We start from the raw sequence: 18,706 nt of genomic DNA on the forward strand, positions 1-18,706 counted from the left end.
CCAGGTAGGGAGCACATTGCCCTGCCTTGTCAGCAGCAAGCCTGGCCCCAGGACCCAGGTGAATTAGGGCTTCTTAACCTGGGGTCCCAGAATTCCTAAAAGTATCAAAAATTGTGTGTGTATATGCATTTTTGGAGAAAGGGATCCCAAGGGTTTGCAGATTCACCAAAGGCCTTGACCAGAGAAGGGATAAAGCTGTGGGCTAGAGCAGCTCCGGTACTGGGCCTCTCCCAGACCAAGTCCTGGCTGCTTCTGGGATGGACCAGCACTGCCTGGGCAGCACCCCTTGCAAGGTGGGGCCCCGGGGAGGAAAGGATGGTACTTGGGAAGAATGGTACCATGGAGCGAGGGAAGAATGGTACTGGGGGTACAGAAGCCTGAAGAAACAGCCTTCCTGGAGATTCAGGACCTGGGGTGCTCAACGGGCCCCTCCCTGGGTCAGCCTTCGAGAAGGGTGCCAGTGTGTGGCTGGGGAGACGCACTATCACTCTTCAGCTCCAGCGGAGCCCCAGCATTGAGATGGGAACCCAGGAACCACCGGGGAGGAGGGGGAGGGGGCCGGAGGAAGGGCGCGGGGGAGCCACCTCCAGGGCTCGGATCCCCGGGCGGAGCCGGCAGGGCCTGAAGCTGTGGCCACTAGAGCGAATTGCAAGGCTGCTCCCTCTGTGGGCCTCCCACTCTGTTTCTTCTCTGAGTTCTGGTCCTGGGCCCCCTCTGCCATTCCGCCCAGCTCCAGGACTGGAAGAGGATTCCCGTTCTGTATGGGCAGGACCCGTTTCTCTGCTTTTCTCCTCCTGTGTCGCTGACAACTCAGCCCTTTTCAGTCGAAGAGTTTCTCGCCCCGTCCTCTGTGCCTCTTCATTACAGCGCGGGCATCTCAGCTTTCTCTTCTCTGCTGTCTCCTGGTGCCCCTTTCTGTTTCCCTTGGGGGCACACCGTACTTTTCTCTAGGGTCCATTATATCCATCTTTCTTCAGTAACTCCTGGTCGGAGCCACATTTCCTAACCTCTGCCCTTTCCTCCTTGCTAGGTCGCCTTCTCATGCCCCCCACACCCCAACCCCTCAGGTACTGGCTTGGATTGGGTTACAGCTAGCTCTGCCTGGGCCTCCCAGGCCCCTCTCTCCACTTTCCTTTTGTGCCGTTGCCTGGAGACGGGTGGGTCGTGGGGGACTGGGGCCAGAGAGGGAGCTGGGGTGAGGGATGGTGGTGGGGTGTGTGTGATGCTCCCTGAAGCTGAATTGTGAGCCCTGCTCTCAGGTAGGGGAGGAATTGGAGGGGGTAGGCCCTGGCTTCTCTTCTCACTCTCCTCATCCCATTTCTACCACTGCCTAAGTTTTTCTTTCAGGCTCAGCTACCATCCTAGCCCATCCCTTAGTGGTTAAAAAAGGAGGGAGAAGAGCTCGGCCTGGAAAGGAGCTGGGAAGAGCCTGGGCCAGGGCCCAGTGGGGGACTGAACTGAACAGTGCAGACAGGGAGGAAATGCAATGGAGGGGGGACCATGGGGAGAGGAGGAGTCTTGGAACAAAGTTGGGGGGTGGGGAGAGGAGCTGGGGTTCTCCTAGGACACAGATGAAGGGAGTGGGCGGTGGGGGGGGGCGGGCAGGGTGGAGCTGTCTGGAAAGCCCTGAGGGATAAGGAAGGTGGGACTGGGGTAATAAAGTGAGTGCCAACCAGTTCAAGAGTCTGAAGAGTGGTGATTCATTCCTAGGCCAGGGAAGCCTTCCTGCTCAGGTTCCCCGGTGCCATAGAATCCATTTAGAGCTTCTGGGTATTCCTAGAACTTGGCTGAGCCTGGCCCAGGGAAATATGAGGCAAAATCTACTAGTTGCTACAGAGCCAAGTTCCTTCCCTCTCAGAAGGCTGGTGGGATCCCACCCTCAGGGCCCGCCCTCGGCCTCTAGCTGGTGGGCTCACACACAAACACCACCCCCAGCCCCAGCCCCAGCCCCAATCTGGAGCGCTACTGAGGGCTCCCAATCCAGACTCCGGCTCCAGATCTTCCTGTTTCCCAGCCTCCCTCCCTCCCATTCTCTGGCCTTCCCAATCTCAGCTGCCAAAAATCACCCAGCGTCTTGGTGTCCTTTGTCCTGAGAGATGTTGCTGCTTGGTGTGGGGCAGGGAGAGAGCCCAGGAGACTCTGGGGGGTGGGAACCGGGGGTGCTGGCCTCCTGGCTGAAGACTGGCAGTGGCTGGGGACTGTCAGGGGCAGAGGCTGCCTGGAGAGGGGTCTGCGGTGGAACTGTGTCCACATTAGAATGATGGCGATGGGGGAACCTGGGCACCAGGGGTTGTCTCCACGTGGAGCCTAATCCCCACCCGACCCCTTCCCTGTAGCCCAAAGTACTGTGAGTGATGACTTCGAACAGATTTGAGAAGGAAAATGGAGCTGCTACCAGCCAGAGGGCCTGAGGATGGTGTCCCACTCCCATAAATGAACGCTCATGCGCCCCCATTCCTACCATTTCCTTCTACTGATTTCCCTTTCCATCTCCCCTAGCTTGTCCTCCGTATCACTGAATTTCCCTCCTCCTCCACATGGCCACCAAAGGCCTTGTCTATCTTACATTTCTTTCTCATCTTCATTACCACTCCCTTCCACCCGCACCCCATTCTATCTACCTTGTCTTGCCAAACGAAACCCTCCTCAGCTCTTTTGCAAACCACCCCCCGCCCCCACCCTGGAATCCAGCCATCCCCCCCACCCCCGCCCCATCTTCCACCTTCCTCTCCCACCCAGAACCCAGTCCCCTAGAATCTGCATCTGGTCCCACCGTCTCCATCCTTTCTTAAGGTTCCTCTTGCTTTCCCTTCTCTCTCCACATGACATCTCTAGACTTGTCATTCCCCCAAATTCTTATATGTGCTGTTCTTTCCCCAACACCAATCACCCCCAAACTCTTCACTCTCTTCCAGAAACACCATCTTCCTGGGTATGTCTCCTCCATCTTTTCAATTTCTTCCCCTCCTTATGACCCCAAACTTCCATCCCATTCTCTCTCACAAATGCCCTCCCAAACCTCTTCTGCTACATGTTTGCCAAAGACGCTGTCACCCCAAGGTTCTTTCCCCTCCCCTTGTCACACACCTCACTGCCCCCGTGGCCCCCAAGAAGCTCCATCTCTCCAACCTAACTCCATTACCCCATCTCTGCCACAAACCCACAGGCTCGCCCCCTCACCTCTACCGCACACCCCGTGGCCCCCAAACTTCTCCAGCCTCCCTCATAACTGCCCATACAACCCACGGCCCCTCCTACCTAGCCCTCTCCCGCGCCAGGCCCGCGGGCTCCCCGCATTCCGCCTGAGCGAACCCCTCCCCGCGCCCAGGCCCCCTCGGCCTCGGTCTCTGACAACTCGCCCGGCGCCTCCCCCTCTCCGGATCCCCCTCCCCCCCTCGCCTCGCCGCTCGCCTCGCGCTCCCTCCCTCCCTAGCGGCTCCCTCCCGGCCCCTCTCTCCTCCGTTCCTCCGCGCTCCCTCCTTCTCCCTCTTCCTCCCTTCTCCCATCCCCCTCTCCCAAGCGCCCTCCCTTCGCCGTCCGCTTTCCTGTGCGAGTCGCCGGACGCGCAGCCCAGCCCGCCCGCCCGCAGCCCCGCGTCGGGCCGGGGCCTGGGGCCGGGACCCGTTTCGGGGGGACCGCCGGCCTCCGGGAGGGGCCAGGAGGGGGCGAGGGAGACGACCGCCCGGGAAGGGGCGGGGGCCGCGGGCGGAGGCCGCCTAGGGGGCCGGGGATCGCGCGATTGCGGGCTGCGCGGGGCGGGCGCGGGCGGCGGGTCGGAGCTGAGCGGAGCGCCAGCCGGGCCGCGGGGGCGGGCGGCGGCGCGGCGGGGGCGGGCTGCGCGGCCCGGGCGTTCCGGGTGGCCTGGGGAGGCGGCGGGCCTGGGGAGGGGCCGAGCGAGAGCGGGGATCGGGATTTGCTCCGGAGGCGGGCGGGCGATCCGGGCCAGGTGGGGTAGAAGGGGAATGGGGGCCGCCCTCCGGGGGGGTCGGGGCCGCCGCCGCCGCGACGGCGGCGGCGACTGAAGCCGGGAAGAGGAGAGGGGGGCGGGGGAGCGGCGACCGCCGCCGCCCCCCGGAGGCGCCGGAGCCCCGAATCCCGCTCGGAGCCAGCCAGCCGTCCCGAGCTACAACCAGGTAAGATCTGCCGCGGCCCGGGCCTCGGGCCCGCCCGGGTTCTGGCCCGCGGCTCCCCACCCCCACCCCTCGTAGTTCCCCCTCCCGCCGCCGCCGCCTCCATTTGTTATTTTCCCGATCCGGTCCCCCACTGCGGGCACTGCCTGGCCTGAGGTTGGGGGCTCAGGGGGTGGGGCCGGCCCCCGAGGAGGGATGGGGGCCGGGGCACCCGGAGGATCGGGAAGGTGGGGGGAGGGGGGAGGATCTCAGGAGGAGGGCAGATGGGGCAGGAGGGTAGCCAGGACCCTGGGACCCAAAGAGGAACCCCGAGGTGGAGGGTCGGCGGAGGAAAAATGGGATGCCCGTGAGGGGGCTTCGGGGCGAAGGCAAAAAGGAATGGAGAGATGGCAGCGAGGTGGGGCATGAGGACTCCAGGAAAAGCCCCAAAGGCCCAGAACCCGGGTTTCAGAGCCCGGGGTTCGGGGTGCTAGGTGTAGAAGGGAGTTGGGAAATGGGGAAGGGGTGTGGTAGGTGGGAAGAGAGGGATTGTAGCTGATGAGGGAGGAGAATGGAACCTGGGGAAACGGGGGCTCTGAGAGGGCCACCTTTGAGAAGAAGAACCCGGCGCGTTCCCGGGTGGAAGTGGGAAAGTGATGCCTTTGTGACTCAATTTTTCTCTCCCCTACCCCGGGTCACCTCTGACCTTGTTTTTCCAATCTCAGACACAGGTACTTCTTGGAGAGGGGCACACTGGGGCCCAGTAGTGTGGGTCCTCCTGCAACTGATGAGGAGGAAGACTGGAACCCTGAAGGGAGAGTTAGGGAGCAAGGGTTTCTGGGAGTGTGGAAACAGAGGAGAGAATTGGGCAGTCTTATAGGCACTCCAAACAAGTTGTGACCCCCATCCTCAAATCCCCGGAGCACCCACTGCCCCTCTAGCTGTGGTTTCCTTAAGAGGGGGTGGGTCTTCCTTACTGTTTTGTGCTCAGAGATTTCCCTTTGTACATGGACTTATTTCTACTGGGGTAGGTACTCTTAAGCTCCCTTCCCTGAGGGTGCTATAGGAGGACAGGAGTTGCTTTGGCAACTGTAGGGGGCGTTGCTGGCAGATGGACCCCTGGGATGGACTGTTGGGCAGGTTCTGCCATTTTGTTGCCATGGCAATGATCCAGTGGAATGTCTAATAGGTGGGGGTTCAGAATCTTGATTGGGCCTTTGGCTATGCCCTTGGAACTCTTGGCTGGGTTCTGGAGGATGTTTCTGGTGCTGCTCATGGAGAGGAGGTTCCCCAAGGGGTCCACCCCCTTCCATCCAGCTTTCTTTGGGAAAAGGTAGACATATTACTTGCAGGTCATAGTTGTTTCTCTAAGACCCTCCCTTTAGGCATGGTGGGAGGATAGAAATGCTCCTGTTCCAAGTTATACCACCTTTTGGCAGTTCATTATTAGGGACTTTTTCTATAGTCTTTTTGCTTCTTTGCACAGGTATTCTTCCATTTTCTTAAACTTGAGTCTTCCTTCCCAAGTATCCCTTTTCGGCTTTCCCAGACTATCCCCACAGTGACACCTTCCCTCAGCTAACCTTGGACCTTCTGTTTCTCTGACCTTGTAGGAATGGCTGGGCTCTCCATGCCCATCCCAGGTGAGGGTGGCCCAGGGGAGAGGGCTGTGGAACAGCCCGGTGTAGTGGAAATACTCCAGAACAGGAGCCAGGAGACCTGGGTCTAGTCCTGGCTGTACCTCTAACTAACTGTGACCTTGGGCAAGTCACTTCTCTTTCTTTGAGCCTCAGCTTCATTGTCAGATGAAGGGATTATAGATAAGATGATATCTGAGGCCCCCCTGACAACTGTAGACTCTAAGGCTTAGGCCAGTGCCTTGTTATCTGCTGGTCTGGGCCGCACTGTTATCTAGGATTGGTTTGTGAGTCTGGCAGGTCTGGAATGATGGTGGAGGCTGGGCCAAAGATCCTGGAATTCACCCTGCAAGCCCATCCTAGAAAGCCTTGTGCCTCGAGTGTATTTCTTCAGACAGCCTCCTCAGATTTCTCCCTTAATTTCTTTTCTTGTTCTTACTTAGAGACTCTTTCCCTATTCTTCATGTTTTCATCTCCACAATCCGGCCTTTGTCCTTTTGCTTTTGCAGTAAGGTGCTGAAGGTGAAGGTGCTTAGTGTTTTGCAGACACATAGGTGCTTGTAGATAGATCGGAGTTACAGTGACCGGCTACTAGGACAGGAAGGCGGGTAGCTCAGCTTGTTGGTGCTAAAACGTGCTCCAGGTTCAGGAATGTATATATAACCCAACCCTGCCTCCTTCCCTCTCCTGCCACTCCTTCTCCCCAGGGTCACCTACCTTTTCATGACTGCTTTTCTCCTTCAGAGCTACTCATTGCTAATTTTATCAGATTTTAACTGATTAAAGAAAGTTGAGGTGGGGGAGGGCCACGCGAGTCTTGCTCTGTTCTTCAGGTACATCCCTGCCTTTCTCTGACCTTTTGGGTCCCCTGACTCTCACCAACCACGAACAGGTTCTGTGATAGGAAGGAGAGATGAGCACCCTCCTTTAAGGCGCTGGCAAAGACACACCAGTCACAGTCATCTCTCTTGTGCTTTTGTTAGGGTTGTTTTCCCCTTTGTTATGTTGGCTTTTGTTCTTTGGGTTTTTGGGGGATTGACAGTATTTGAAAACCAATTCACACAACAACTCAAAAATGTGGTAATAGTTGTAATGGAAGAGAAATGGCTGGTGTACTGGGCAGAGCGTCAGCTGTAAGTTCAGAAGACAGGGGGCTCCGTCCTAGCTATTTCGGGACTCTAAGTTAAGTAAATTGTTACTAAGTTTCCTGGAAAGGTTAGGCTCACCCCTCGCTGCATGCCTCAGGAGGGTTCAGTGGAGGTGAGTGAGAGGTATTTACTCTGTATTCCTTGGGAAAAATATGCTACAGAATGTAGAAAGGCTATTTCCCTAGCCAGGCCTCCTAACTAACTCAGAATAGGTGGCTAAGCCTACTCCATTTCCACTGAGGCCAGCAGCACTTCATTCGAGAAGACCTACTGAAGTTAGTGGGTTTAAAGGTCAGTAGCAAGAACAGACCAGAACATCCATATATACATGACATCTGTGGGGAATACGGAAAGGAAGAAAACAGTAAGAAGATATCATTTTTGTTCTCAAAAGATCTTACGGTTAGTAATATGGAGAGATGTAACACTTAGCAAGAAATACAAACAAGTGCAAATGGAAATTACTGGCTATGTAGATAGAGATATGTAGATAGGCGTGAGGAGGTATGAGTCCCTGTCTAAGCCAGGTGGGAAGATAGGCTTACAAATGTGTACATTTGTCTTGTTTACCCACTGTTATTCACTGATTTGGTTGGTAGAGTGAGAGCCCTGACTTCTCCTCTAGCCGTAGGGAACGCAAGCACTGGAGCAGGGGTCTTATGAGACTCTCAGAATTGAAGTTCTGCACTTTGGGGATACCTAGGTTTGGTCTTGGCCTTGGTCGGGCTGTGTGCCTTTGCACTGTAGAATGGGACATTGTTCTCCCACCTACTCTGATGTGAAAAAAGATTCTTTTCATATCTCTGGGACTGATCTAGGCCTTCTGAGAATTCTCCCCACCAACTTCTGAGGAGAGTACAGCTAAGTGCTGAAGAGCGAGCATGGGCTTTGAAGTCAGGGAGATGGGGCTTGATCCTGGTGCTGTCCCTGGTTCCTCACTGTGTATTTATCACACGAAGTTGGGCAAGTCACAGTCACAATCTTTGAGCCTCGGTTTCTTCACCTATATAATGGGCATAATAAGAATACCTCCTTTTCAGGGTTGGTTGTAAATATTAAATGAAATTGTACACGTAAGGGCTTGACGTAAAGAAGGTACTCCATAAATTAGCTAATACTTCAGCTACATTTCTTTATGCTCCTTTTAAAGGCTCTGGAATTCGTGTGCGTGCATCTATTTCCTAGGGATCGTGAAGGGTGAAACGGTGTGATCTCCTGAACTGGGGTACATAGGCGCCTCGGCGTTTTCTGCCTTCCCACGAGATGAAAGGGATGCTATTGCCGGCAGAGTTGCCCTCACAGGTGGCTGGGACCACCCATGGGCACGCCAGCAGTGTCTTATGGCTGGGCTGCTTACTCAGCCCCTTGACAGGCACGGTAGTGTCCCCTTCAGACTAGTGTTCCCCAATTTGGAGACTCTATCTTTTTCCAACAGGCTTCACTGAAAACAGACCGTGTGAGTTCCAGGTGCCTGTACTGGAAACTTGGAGATCCTGCTTTCTAGGCCACAGCTGTGGGGAACTTAGGGTGAAGCAGATAAGTTTCTGTATTCAGCTGCCCAGGCGGAGGAGAATGGGGTCTCCACAGCTTGAAGAATGAAGACACGACAGAATAAAGACTCAGTGAGTAGGAGCTAAAATGAGACACACGAAAGATCAAGGGCAAGGAAGCTTCTGGCCTGTCCCAGGGCCCAGCCCGCCCCTGCCATCCAGCTCCACTCCTTCCTCCCTCTCTTCCACCGCCAGGCAGCACCTCCACCTGCCAGACAGACGAGCCTGGCTTTGAACCCCATCCTTCTGGGACACCCGCTGGAGGGGAAGAATAGAAATAAGGCACATGATAAAGTGAGGTACAGTGTAGAAAACGACCTTATCTGCTTGCTTCCTTCTCCCTCAGATGTCAATGAGGAGTGGACGGAAGAAAGAGGCCCCTGGGCCCCGGGAAGAACTGAGATCGAGGGGCCGGGCCTCCCCTGGAGGGGTCAGCACGTCCAGCAGCGATGGCAAAGCCGAGAAGTCTAGGCAGACGGCCAAGGTATTCTGTCCCCATGTCCTGCAACAGGATGCCCAGGCACCAGGGCTGATGGTGTGTATGTGTGTTGGGGGGAACTTCCTGTCTGGCTGAGGGTACTGGTGGAGCTCGGGAGGTATAGGACAGGAATTTTCTTTCTGACAGAAGGCCCGAGTAGAGGAAGCCTCCACCCCAAAGGTCAGCAAGCAGGGCCGGAGTGAGGAGATCTCGGAGAGTGAAAGTGAGGAGACCAACGCGCCAAAAAAGACCAAAACTGAGGTGGGAGACCCTTGCAGCCATCCTGGCCCATTTCTGACCCTTCTTTCACCCAAACTTCCTTCTGCTCACAGTTCTTATTTTAGTTTTGCCTGGAATATGAGAGAAAAGTCTTATCCTAGTGCTTCTTAAAGTAGCCTGGCTATGTGTCAGTCAGATCTTTGGGGCCTTGGCCAGACTGTCAGATGATCAGGCAGGGCCAGAAGGGGATGGGAAGTGTGGGGATTCTAGCCTCTCCTTTTCTAGATGCTGGCTTTCATGCAGGGGCTGGGGAGGAGATCCAGGCTGAGGAGTCTCAGTGGAAGGAACAAATAAATCATAAGGAGCATGCAGAAGGGGTCTTTTTAGGAACCAGTGGTTTCTGGGATGTTTAGTTAAAGGGGTAGGTGAGATGAGAGGATGGCAGATGGGCTGGTGGAAGACAGGGGTTTGGGTTCAGCTGTGGATTGGGAGAAGGTGCTAGAGATGGACACTTGAAGAGGGAACTCAGACGGCTGCTGGGGAGCAGCAGAGGCTGGGGGGAGAGTTGGGGGGATCCCTGGACGGCAGGGAGGTGGGCTCGAGCAGGAGTACTCGTGGCATCGTGGTACAGGGGTGTGCTGTGAGCGGGTGGTTACTTTGTGCGATGGAGGCCCCAAATCCAGAAGCGAGGAAGGAAAAGGAAAGGGAAAAATGGCCCTCCCTCTTCTACAGCAGGAGCTCCCCCGGCCACAGTCTCCCTCGGATCTGGATAGTTTGGATGGGCGGAGCCTCAATGATGATGGCAGCAGCGACCCCAGGGATATCGACCAGGATAACCGAAGCACGTCCCCCAGCATCTACAGCCCTGGAAGCGTGGAGAATGACTCCGACTCGTCTTCTGGCCTGTCCCAGGGCCCAGCCCGCCCCTACCATCCACCGCCACTCTTTCCTCCCTCCCCTCCCCCTCCAGATAGCACCCCCCGACAGCCAGAGCCTGGCTTTGAATCCCATCCTTCTGGGACACCCACTGGGTATCATGCTCCCATGGAGCCTCCCACATCTCGAATGTTCCAGGCTCCTCCAGGGGCCCCTCCCCCTCATCCACAGCTCTATCCTGGGGGCGCTGGTGGAGGAGTTCTGTCTGGACCCCCCGTGGGCCCCAAGGGAGGAGGGGCTGCCACTTCAGTGGGGGCCCCTAGTGGGGGTAAGCAGCACCCCCAGCCCCCCACCCCCATTTCAATATCAGGCTCTGGGGCTGGTGGTGTTCCCCCAACAAAGCCGCCCAACACTGCAGCTGGTGGTGGGAACCTACCGTCTGCTCCACCACCAGCCACCTTCCCCCATGTGACACCAAACCTGCCTCCCCCGCCTGCCCTGAGACCCCTTAACAATGCCTCCGCCTCTCCTCCTGGCCTGGGGGCCCAGCCGCTAGCTGGGCATCTGCCCTCTCCCCATGCCATGGGACAGGGTATGGGTGGACTTCCTCCCGGCCCGGAGAAGGGCCCCACTCTTGCTCCCTCCCCCCACCCTTTGCCCCCTGCGTCCACCTCTTCTGCTCCCGCCCCGCCAATGAGGTATCCTTATTCGTCCTCTAGCAGCAGCTCTGCAGCAGCCTCCTCCTCCAGTTCTTCGGCCTCGGCCTCGGCCTCCCAGTACCCAGCTTCCCAGGCACTGCCCAGTTATCCCCACTCCTTCCCTCCCCCCACCAGCCTCTCTGTCTCCAATCAGCCACCCAAGTATACTCAGCCTTCTCTCCCATCCCAAGCTGTGTGGAGCCAGGGTCCCCCCCCACCTCCTCCCTATGGCCGCCTCTTGGCCAACAGCAATGCCCACCCAGGCCCCCTCCCTCCTTCAGCTGGAGGCCAATCCACTGCCCACCCACCAGTCCCGACACATCACCACCACCACCAGCAACAGCAGCAGCAGCAGCAACATCATGGGGGCTCTGGGCCCCCTCCACCTGGGGCATATCCTCACTCCCTGGAGAGCGGTAGCTCCCACCACGCACACCCCTATGCCATGTCTCCCTCACTGGGGTCTCTGAGGCCCTACCCACCAGGGCCCGCACACCTGCCTCCACCTCACAGCCAGGTGGCCTACAGCCAAGCAGGTCCCAGCGGCCCCCCAGCCTCTTCCTCTTCCAATGCCTCTTCCTCCTCTCAAGGGTCCTACCCGTGTTCACACCCCTCTCCTTCCCAGGGCCCCCAAGGGCCGCCCTACCCCTTCCCACCGGTGCCTCCGGTCACCACCTCCTCGTCTACGCTTTCCACGGTCATTGCCACAGTGGCTTCCTCGCCATCAGGCTACAAGACAGCCTCCCCACCTGGGCCCCCACCGTATGGCAAGCGAGCCCCGTCCCCAGGGGCCTACAAGACAGCCACCCCGCCCGGATACAAGCCGGGGTCCCCGCCCTCCTTCCGAACGGGGACCCCACCGGGCTACCGAGGCGCCTCGCCGCCCGCAGGCCCAGGGACCTTCAAGCCGGGCTCGCCCACGGTGGGGCCCGGGCCGCTGCCGCCTGCAGGGCCCTCGGGCCTGTCATCCCTGCCACCACCGCCGGCGGCCCCCGCCTCAGGGCCGCCCCTGAGCGCCACGCAGATCAAACAGGAGCCGGCTGAGGAATATGAGACCCCCGAGAGCCCGGCGCCCCCGGCCCGCAGCCCCTCGCCCCCTCCCAAGGTGGTAGACGTGCCCAGCCACGCCAGCCAGTCGGCCAGGTGAGAGGCGGGGGGGGGGGCTGGGATGGGGTGGCGGGCGCTGGACGGGCCTTGCATTCGTTCGTGTGGTGCTTTTCAAAGTACTCCAGACCCTGGACTCGGCCGCTGGTGCGGGGCCGCTCGCAGGGGCTGAGCGCGCGCTGCCTCCGCGCCCGGCAGGTTCAACAAACACCTGGACCGAGGCTTTAACTCGTGCGCGCGCAGCGATCTGTACTTCGTGCCGCTGGAGGGCTCCAAGCTGGCCAAGAAGCGAGCCGACCTGGTGGAGAAGGTGCGGCGCGAGGCCGAGCAGCGCGCGCGCGAAGAAAAGGAGCGCGAGCGCGAGCGGGAACGCGAGAAGGAGCGCGAGCGCGAAAAGGAGCGCGAGCTGGAACGCAGCGTGGTGAGTTCACCGCGCACCGCCTCCCGCCTCTGCCCCGCCCTCTACGCGACTCGGGGAGGCTCGAGGGGTGGGGATGGGGGTCATGCGCCACCTGTCGGAGAGGAGGAGCCACTGCAGCCCAGGAAATGGAGACCAAAGGATTCCAGCGGGAGGAATTGCATCTCTGGGCTGGAGGAAGGCAAGCTCAGGTCAGAGTACCTGTGGATCCCAGGAAGAGCCACTAACCTACATAGGAAGAGAAGGGGCAGGGAAGTCCCTGGCGGGCTGAGTTCCAATAAGTTGAAGCTTTAGGTATTCAATGCTGAGACGTGAGCAGCTGAGGACCAGGACCAGCCACCTCTTTCCAACCTGCCTTTTTGACCCCGCTTCTCCGTGTATCCCACAGAAGCTGGCTCAGGAGGGCCGTGCTCCAGTGGAGTGCCCACCTCTCGGCCCAGTGCCCCATCGCCCTCCATTTGAGCCGGGCAGTGCTGTGGCTACAGTGCCCCCCTACCTGGGTCCCGACACTCCAGCCCTGCGCACCCTCAGTGAATACGCCCGGCCCCACGTCATGTCTCCTGGAAATCGCAACCATCCATTCTACGTGCCCCTGGGGGCAGTGGACCCGGGGCTCCTGGGTTACAATGTCCCGGCCCTGTACAGCAGTGACCCAGCAGCCCGGGAGAGGGAGCGGGAAGCCCGTGAACGAGACCTGCGTGACCGCCTCAAGCCTGGCTTCGAGGTGAAGCCTACTGAGCTGGAACCCCTACACGGGGTCCCTGGGCCAGGCCTGGATCCCTTCCCCCGACACGGGGGCCTGGCTCTGCAGCCTGGCCCACCTGGCTTGCACCCTTTCCCCTTTCATCCGAGCCTGGGGCCCCTGGAGAGAGAACGTCTAGCGCTGGCAGCTGGGCCAGCCCTGCGGCCCGACATGTCCTATGCGGAGCGTCTGGCAGCTGAGAGGCAGCATGCAGAAAGGGTGGCTGCCCTGGGCAACGACCCGCTGGCCCGGCTGCAGATGCTCAACGTGACCCCCCATCACCACCAGCACTCCCACATCCACTCTCACCTGCACCTCCACCAGCAGGATGCCATCCATGCAGGTGAGACTCCTGCCTCCTTGCCTTTGAGGCCACCTTGCCCCCCTGGCAAGTGATGGGGTGCTTCTGTTCCTCGGGCCAGGACTTCCCTCCCCACGTCTGGCCTGAGCCTCTCTCCTGAGGTTGCTGCCCTGGGCTTTGCCTTCGCAGCCTGTCTCCTCCTGCCCCAACCTTGCCACGGAGACCCTTCCCCACACCCCAGCCCTCTTCAGGTCTGGTGCCCACCCACGATAGAGGCCCAAGGTGGAAACCTGTGAAGGAGCACGGTCTTCCTCCCCTCACAGCCCCTGTCTCTGAGCCTTCACGTAACTATTTTCTTCTTCCTCTGGATTCAACTTCTGTTTCTTGCCATCTTCTCCCCTCCCTGGCGGAGGTGTTTCATGTTCCTCTCTGCCTCTAGATCTGTGACCTTCTGGAAAGAGCCTTGTGGCTCTGGTTGTGGGATCACAGTTGACAACGAGCTTTACTCACTGTCTTTCCACCGCATTTCTTTTTTCTTTTCTTTTTTTTTTTTTTTTTTTGCGGTACGCGGGCCTCTCACTGTCGTGGCCTCTCCCGTTGCGGAGCACACGCTCCGGACGTGCAGGCTCAGCGGCCATGGCTCACGGGCCCAGCCGCTCCGCGGCATGTGGGATCTTCCCGGACCGGGGCACGAACCCGCGTCCCCTGCATCGGCAGGCGGACTCTCAACCACTGCGCCACCAGGGAAGCCCTTCACCGCGTTTCTTATTGTCAGAACACTGCCCCATCTCGCCTCACAGTCACGTTCATTGCAGGCTCCTTGTACTTTCTCTCTTTTAAGCTTCTCCCCGTCTCATTTCCTAAACTTCCTATCCTCTTCCGTCTCCTCTCAGCAGTCCACTCCTCCCTCCCTATTCCTCAACTGTAATCTCCTGTCCTCTGCCATCTGTACATCCCTACTGCAGGAGGGTCTTGCCCTGTCCATCTCCCAGGCCCCTAGTTCCTCCATTGTGCCTCCTTGATCCACTGGATCTCCCAGTGTGTGATTGTCCACCTTTCATCCCAGGCATGGATGCCTTCACTTGGGTGAAATGCATGGCTTTCCCCAAACCTCCCTCTGGTGACACCTTCCTCTTCTCTACCCTCCAGCCTCTGCCTCGGTGCACCCTCTCATTGACCCCCTGGCCTCAGGGTCTCACCTTACCCGGATCCCCTACCCAGCTGGGACCCTCCCCAACCCCCTTCTTCCTCACCCTCTGCACGAGAACGAAGTTCTTCGTCACCAGCTCTTTGGTAAGGATGGAGGTCTCGGGGTTGGGGAAGGTCTGAAAGGAGGAAGTTAGGTAGTGGGGTTGGCCTGGTTGGGCTTCGGGAGAGACGAGGAGGTGCCCAGAGGAGCTGGGAATGGGAGTAGGAGGGGCTGAGGCCCTGCCCAAGAGAGGCACAGGTTTTAGGGCCAGGCTAAGAGGCCTGAATCCTAACCACCTCTGGCAACTTGCGGGACTGGCTGTCACCCAAGTTGACTAGTGGCAGCTCCTCTGTATGTAAAGCGGCCGGCTGCCTCCGTAGGCCATCGGTCACGTGGCCCCTGCCCTTCCCTCCCACAGCTGCTCCTTACCGGGACCTGCCAGCCTCCCTCTCTGCCCCGATGTCAGCAGCTCACCAGCTGCAGGCCATGCACGCGCAGTCCGCTGAGCTGCAGCGCTTGGCGCTGGAGCAGCAGCAGTGGCTGCACGCCCATCACCCGCTGCACAGCGTGCCGCTCCCTGCCCAGGAGGACTACTACAGGTACCGCAGGGCGCCCTAGGCCAGCCGGAGGGGGCGCAGCTCAGCCCGCCTGGGATGGGGTGTGGCTCCCGTGGGAGGGGAACCCCTTCCCCACCATCCTCTGTGAGAGGGGCCGGGTCAGGATGGACCTCAGTCTCTCAGTCCCTGCTCCGCCCCCCTCTTCCCCCAGTCACCTGAAGAAGGAAAGCGACAAGCCGCTGTAGAACCTGCGATCAAGAGAGCACCCGTGGCCCCTGCATCTGGACCCAGGAGGCCTCCCTCCCCGCCTGCCACTCAGAGCGGAGGGGGTGCCGCGCAGTCCCAGGGCCTGGGCCTCTGGGCAGAAGGAAGGAGGAAGGGACAGGTGGAAGGCCAAGGCTCCTGTGGCGTGCGGAGGTGGGGAGGGGCGGGGGTGAGGGCGGAAAGCGCACAGCATCTTGGACCAGGTCCCTCTCCCTTGGCCCCCGCCTTTCTCCCTCCCCCGCGCCCCACCCCCGTGGCCACCGCCTCTCCCCCACCCCTTGGTGTGATTATTTCATCTGTTAGATGTGGCTGTTTTGCGTAGCATCGTGTGCTGCCCCTGCCCCTCCCCAGCCCCCGTGTGCGCGCCCCCCACTGCGATGTATGCCCCTTGCCCTTCCCCCACATTAATAATTTATATATATAAATATCTATATGACGCTCTTTAAAAAACATCCCAAACAAAACCAACCAAACAAAAACATCTTCACGACTCCCCAGGAAGATGTCTGTGGCTGTTTCTTTGTGGGCTACCGGGCGTGGGTTGGGGGCGTGGGTCTCTGCGCGGCGACGCCTCGAGAGAAAGCTGTGGGATCACCGGAGACTAGCCCGGAGGTGGGTGGGGCCCCTGGAGAGTTGGAGAGGGGACCTCGAAGAGCCCGGGGTCCTGGAGCCCTGGCTCTGCCCTAACGGGGTCCGTTATGGCAGAGTCTTGGCCTTCCTCCCAAGGCCGGCAAGTCAGGATGCTGGCGGCCTGGGACAGCTCTAGGGAACTACGCAGAGTTGGGAGGCGCTTCTGCCACTGGCCCCACAGCTAGGGGCCACCAGAGACTTGCATCCTTTCCGTAGGATAGTTAGACATGGTGTTGAAGCGGAGGTGCAGGGGGCGTGGCTGCAATAAGTTAAAGCGTTCAGAACCCAGGAGCCTTAACCACCCTATAGTTTGAGGAGGGAGTGGGTGACAATTTCAAACGCCCAGAAGGGAAAGGAAATTAGAGGGCGTTAGCTTCCCCCCACCCCGCCCCGACACAAGGCCATTTTCGGAAAGCGCGGAAGCTGCTTTAACGCCAAGCTTTTACTGCTGCGAATCCTTGTCTACGTTCTTGAAAACTAAAGGGGAGTGACTGGCTTCTTCCTGAGCCAATCGGCATAGAGTTATTTGCATACGCCTGTACCAAACGTTCACAAACTCTAGAAACGAATGATTTAAGAGAGTTCTTTTGAATACTGTTTTCCCTTCTGAAAGTTGCAGTGTGCCCTGTTGCTCGTATAGCAGTAAAGATTAGGAAGTGCCATGGGAGCTCACCCTCACCAATAGTGGAGTTGGTGGACATGCCACCTTCTCTCCAGGGTGTGTTCCGGCAGTGTTACAGCTCTTTTAGAATTTGTCTAGTAGGTTTTCTGGTTTTCACCGGAAAACCCCCACCTTACAGGTTGTCTTTAACGGCAGAATGGTTTCGCGTGAGCTGCGAGAAATTTAGATTGTAGGTTAGCTTACTGTTCTCATGACAAACGCGTTATCGGTTGTTAAAATTAGAGAAATGGAAGCTGTACCGGGAGGTTTCCGGCTTAAGCTGATGCAATTTCCCTACCGCCCCACCCGCGGGGAGAGCCGCTCTAGGATATTGCTTGTTTCTCCTGGGCGTTTCTCGAGCGCCGTTGCACGTGCATCTTTTGTTCTATGGCGTCCGCTTCTGCTCAAACTGCAGCGTTGAGCGCCGAGCAGGCCAAGGGTGAGAAACCTTTTAGTTGTCGGGTGGGCTTCTTGCTAAAGAATAGTGCGGGAGGAAGATCCGGGGCGAGAGAAATGACTGCGTTCGCTGGGAAATGCAGGTTCCCGGTACCATACTCTGTCACTTATGAAGGGTTCTTGTTTCTAAAGCGAGAGATTCGGAGGCCGAGTTTCTCGGGTTACTATGGTTTCAGTCCGTTAAATAATTCCCTGCCCTCTTTCTTGTGTTCTCGGCTGGGCCCGCCGGCCGTGTGCCGATGCGTACCCGGCACTCCTTCCGGGGATGCGTTTGTTGCACAGTGGTCTTGGCCGAGGTGATCCAGGCGTTCTCGGCGCCGGAGAACGCCGTGCGCATGGACGAGGCTCGGGACAACGCGTGTAACGACATGGGCAAGATGTTGCAATTCGTGCTGCCCGTGGCCACGCAGATTCAGCAGGAGGTTATCAAAGCTTATGGCTTCAGCTGCGACGGGGAAGGTGGGTCGGACGGGGATGGAGAAGAGAGCGATGGATCCCTTGGGTCTGTGAGCTGTAGTCCCTTTTCTCGCCACACGGCGGCAGCCACACTCTAACAGTATCGGTACTCTGAGACCAGGGTCTCTTCGTGAGCTTGAGCCAAGCGAAGTCTGAAGTGTGTTTTCTAGTTACCATTAATTATACTGCTATCCCATTTTAAGATGAGGAAACAGACTCTAGAAATAAAAGAAGTGCCGGAGGTCACAGCCGAGTTGGACCTGAAACCCGTTCTGATGGTTTGTAGTGAGGTGTCCGCATGACAGCAGAGTTCTGCAGCCCCCCCAAGGTGTTTCAGCTCCTCTCTGTTTGAGGGTTGGCAGTTCAGTTTCTTTGGTGAGATCAGGGTCTTTCCCCAAGCTTGTTTATTGATTCAGCCCAGCTGCCCCATGGCCCTCCTGTGTCCTGGTTCTAGACTGGTGATCTTGTGGGTGTGCATCCTTTGGGGTCTTGTGACTAAAGTGCCAAAATAGTTCACCTGATGGTGGGAAGCACACTGCTTCGCGCTATTTTCATTCACTGCCTCACATCCACTTGTGCCCCAGTGTAGACCAGGAAGTAGTTGATCCAAACCACACAGGGCAGAGGCCTACATATGTCTTGTTTTGCAGACAGCTACCTGGGGCCAGGGCCAGAGTAGCCAGCGACTCGGGCTCAAGCTGCCCCCTCCTGCCATCTTGGGCACATCCGTCCGCTGGGGGTGTGGATTGATGCTCCTGTTTCCCTTTGCAGGTGTCCTTAAGTTTGCCCGCTTGGTCAAGTCTTACGAAGCCCAGGATCCCGAGATTGCCAGCCTGTCGGGCAAGCTGAAGGCGCTGTTCCTGCCACCCATGACCCTGCCGCCCCACGGGCCTGCTTCGGGTGGTAGTGTGGCCGCCTCCTGAGGCTTGGCCCTCCCGTGGCACTGCTGGGGAAGGGAAGACCTTGGTGTTCCGGAGGATATAAATGTGCCTATGACTTAGCCTTGCCGTCTGTCTTTTGTGACCCTGACCACCTCTCGGTCCTGGCCTGATGCGCTCTGCCTTTCAGGCTGCTCCATCTTCCTGTCCAGATCCTCCCTGTGCTCCTGCTGGGCCCAACCAGCTCCAGGGCCGAGTGGGAGGGGCCGGCTCCTCAACACCCTGGGTTGGGGGGCCTGCACAGGCAGCCCCGCCTCTGAGGAGTGGGGCTTCCT

At 58.4% G+C, this 18,706-nt stretch overlaps 2 protein-coding genes and 1 non-coding gene across 7 annotated transcripts; all 3 read left to right on the top strand.

Moving 5' to 3' along the window:
• Window positions 1–3,972: 3,972 nt before the first annotated feature.
• ATN1 (atrophin 1) lies at window positions 3,973–15,791 on the top strand. Of its 5 annotated transcripts, none has more exons than XM_060112363.1 (10): window positions 3,973–4,133; window positions 8,330–8,516; window positions 8,791–8,979; window positions 9,070–9,183; window positions 9,877–11,858; window positions 12,018–12,240; window positions 12,626–13,322; window positions 14,430–14,573; window positions 14,888–15,068; window positions 15,238–15,791. In XM_060112363.1, exons 2-10 carry the CDS (start codon window positions 8,490–8,492, stop codon window positions 15,269–15,271), a joined length of 3,591 nt encoding a protein of 1,196 aa, XP_059968346.1. In that variant the 5' UTR covers window positions 3,973–4,133; window positions 8,330–8,489; the 3' UTR covers window positions 15,272–15,791. The 5 variants fall into 5 exon arrangements, with proteins under 5 accessions (XP_059968346.1, XP_059968345.1, XP_059968348.1 ...); XM_060112362.1 differs by having other exon boundaries at window positions 3,974–4,133; window positions 9,874–11,858; XM_060112365.1 differs by having other exon boundaries at window positions 3,974–4,133; window positions 9,073–9,183; window positions 9,874–11,858.
• A 785-nt stretch (window positions 15,792–16,576) lies between these two features.
• C11H12orf57 (chromosome 11 C12orf57 homolog) lies at window positions 16,577–18,493 on the top strand. Its single transcript, XM_060112772.1, has 3 exons — window positions 16,577–17,020; window positions 17,320–17,496; window positions 18,265–18,493. Exons 1-3 carry the CDS (start codon window positions 16,969–16,971, stop codon window positions 18,414–18,416), a joined length of 381 nt encoding a protein of 126 aa, XP_059968755.1. The 5' UTR covers window positions 16,577–16,968; the 3' UTR covers window positions 18,417–18,493.
• On the top strand, window positions 16,650–16,711 carry LOC132499623 (U7 small nuclear RNA). Its single transcript, XR_009533863.1, has one exon. It is a non-coding gene; the product is annotated as a U7 small nuclear RNA (small nuclear RNA).
• Window positions 18,494–18,706: the final 213 nt, after the last annotated feature.

Source organism: Mesoplodon densirostris, chromosome 11 (assembly GCF_025265405.1).
Source record: "Mesoplodon densirostris isolate mMesDen1 chromosome 11, mMesDen1 primary haplotype, whole genome shotgun sequence".
Lineage (NCBI taxonomy): Eukaryota > Metazoa > Chordata > Mammalia > Artiodactyla > Ziphiidae > Mesoplodon > Mesoplodon densirostris.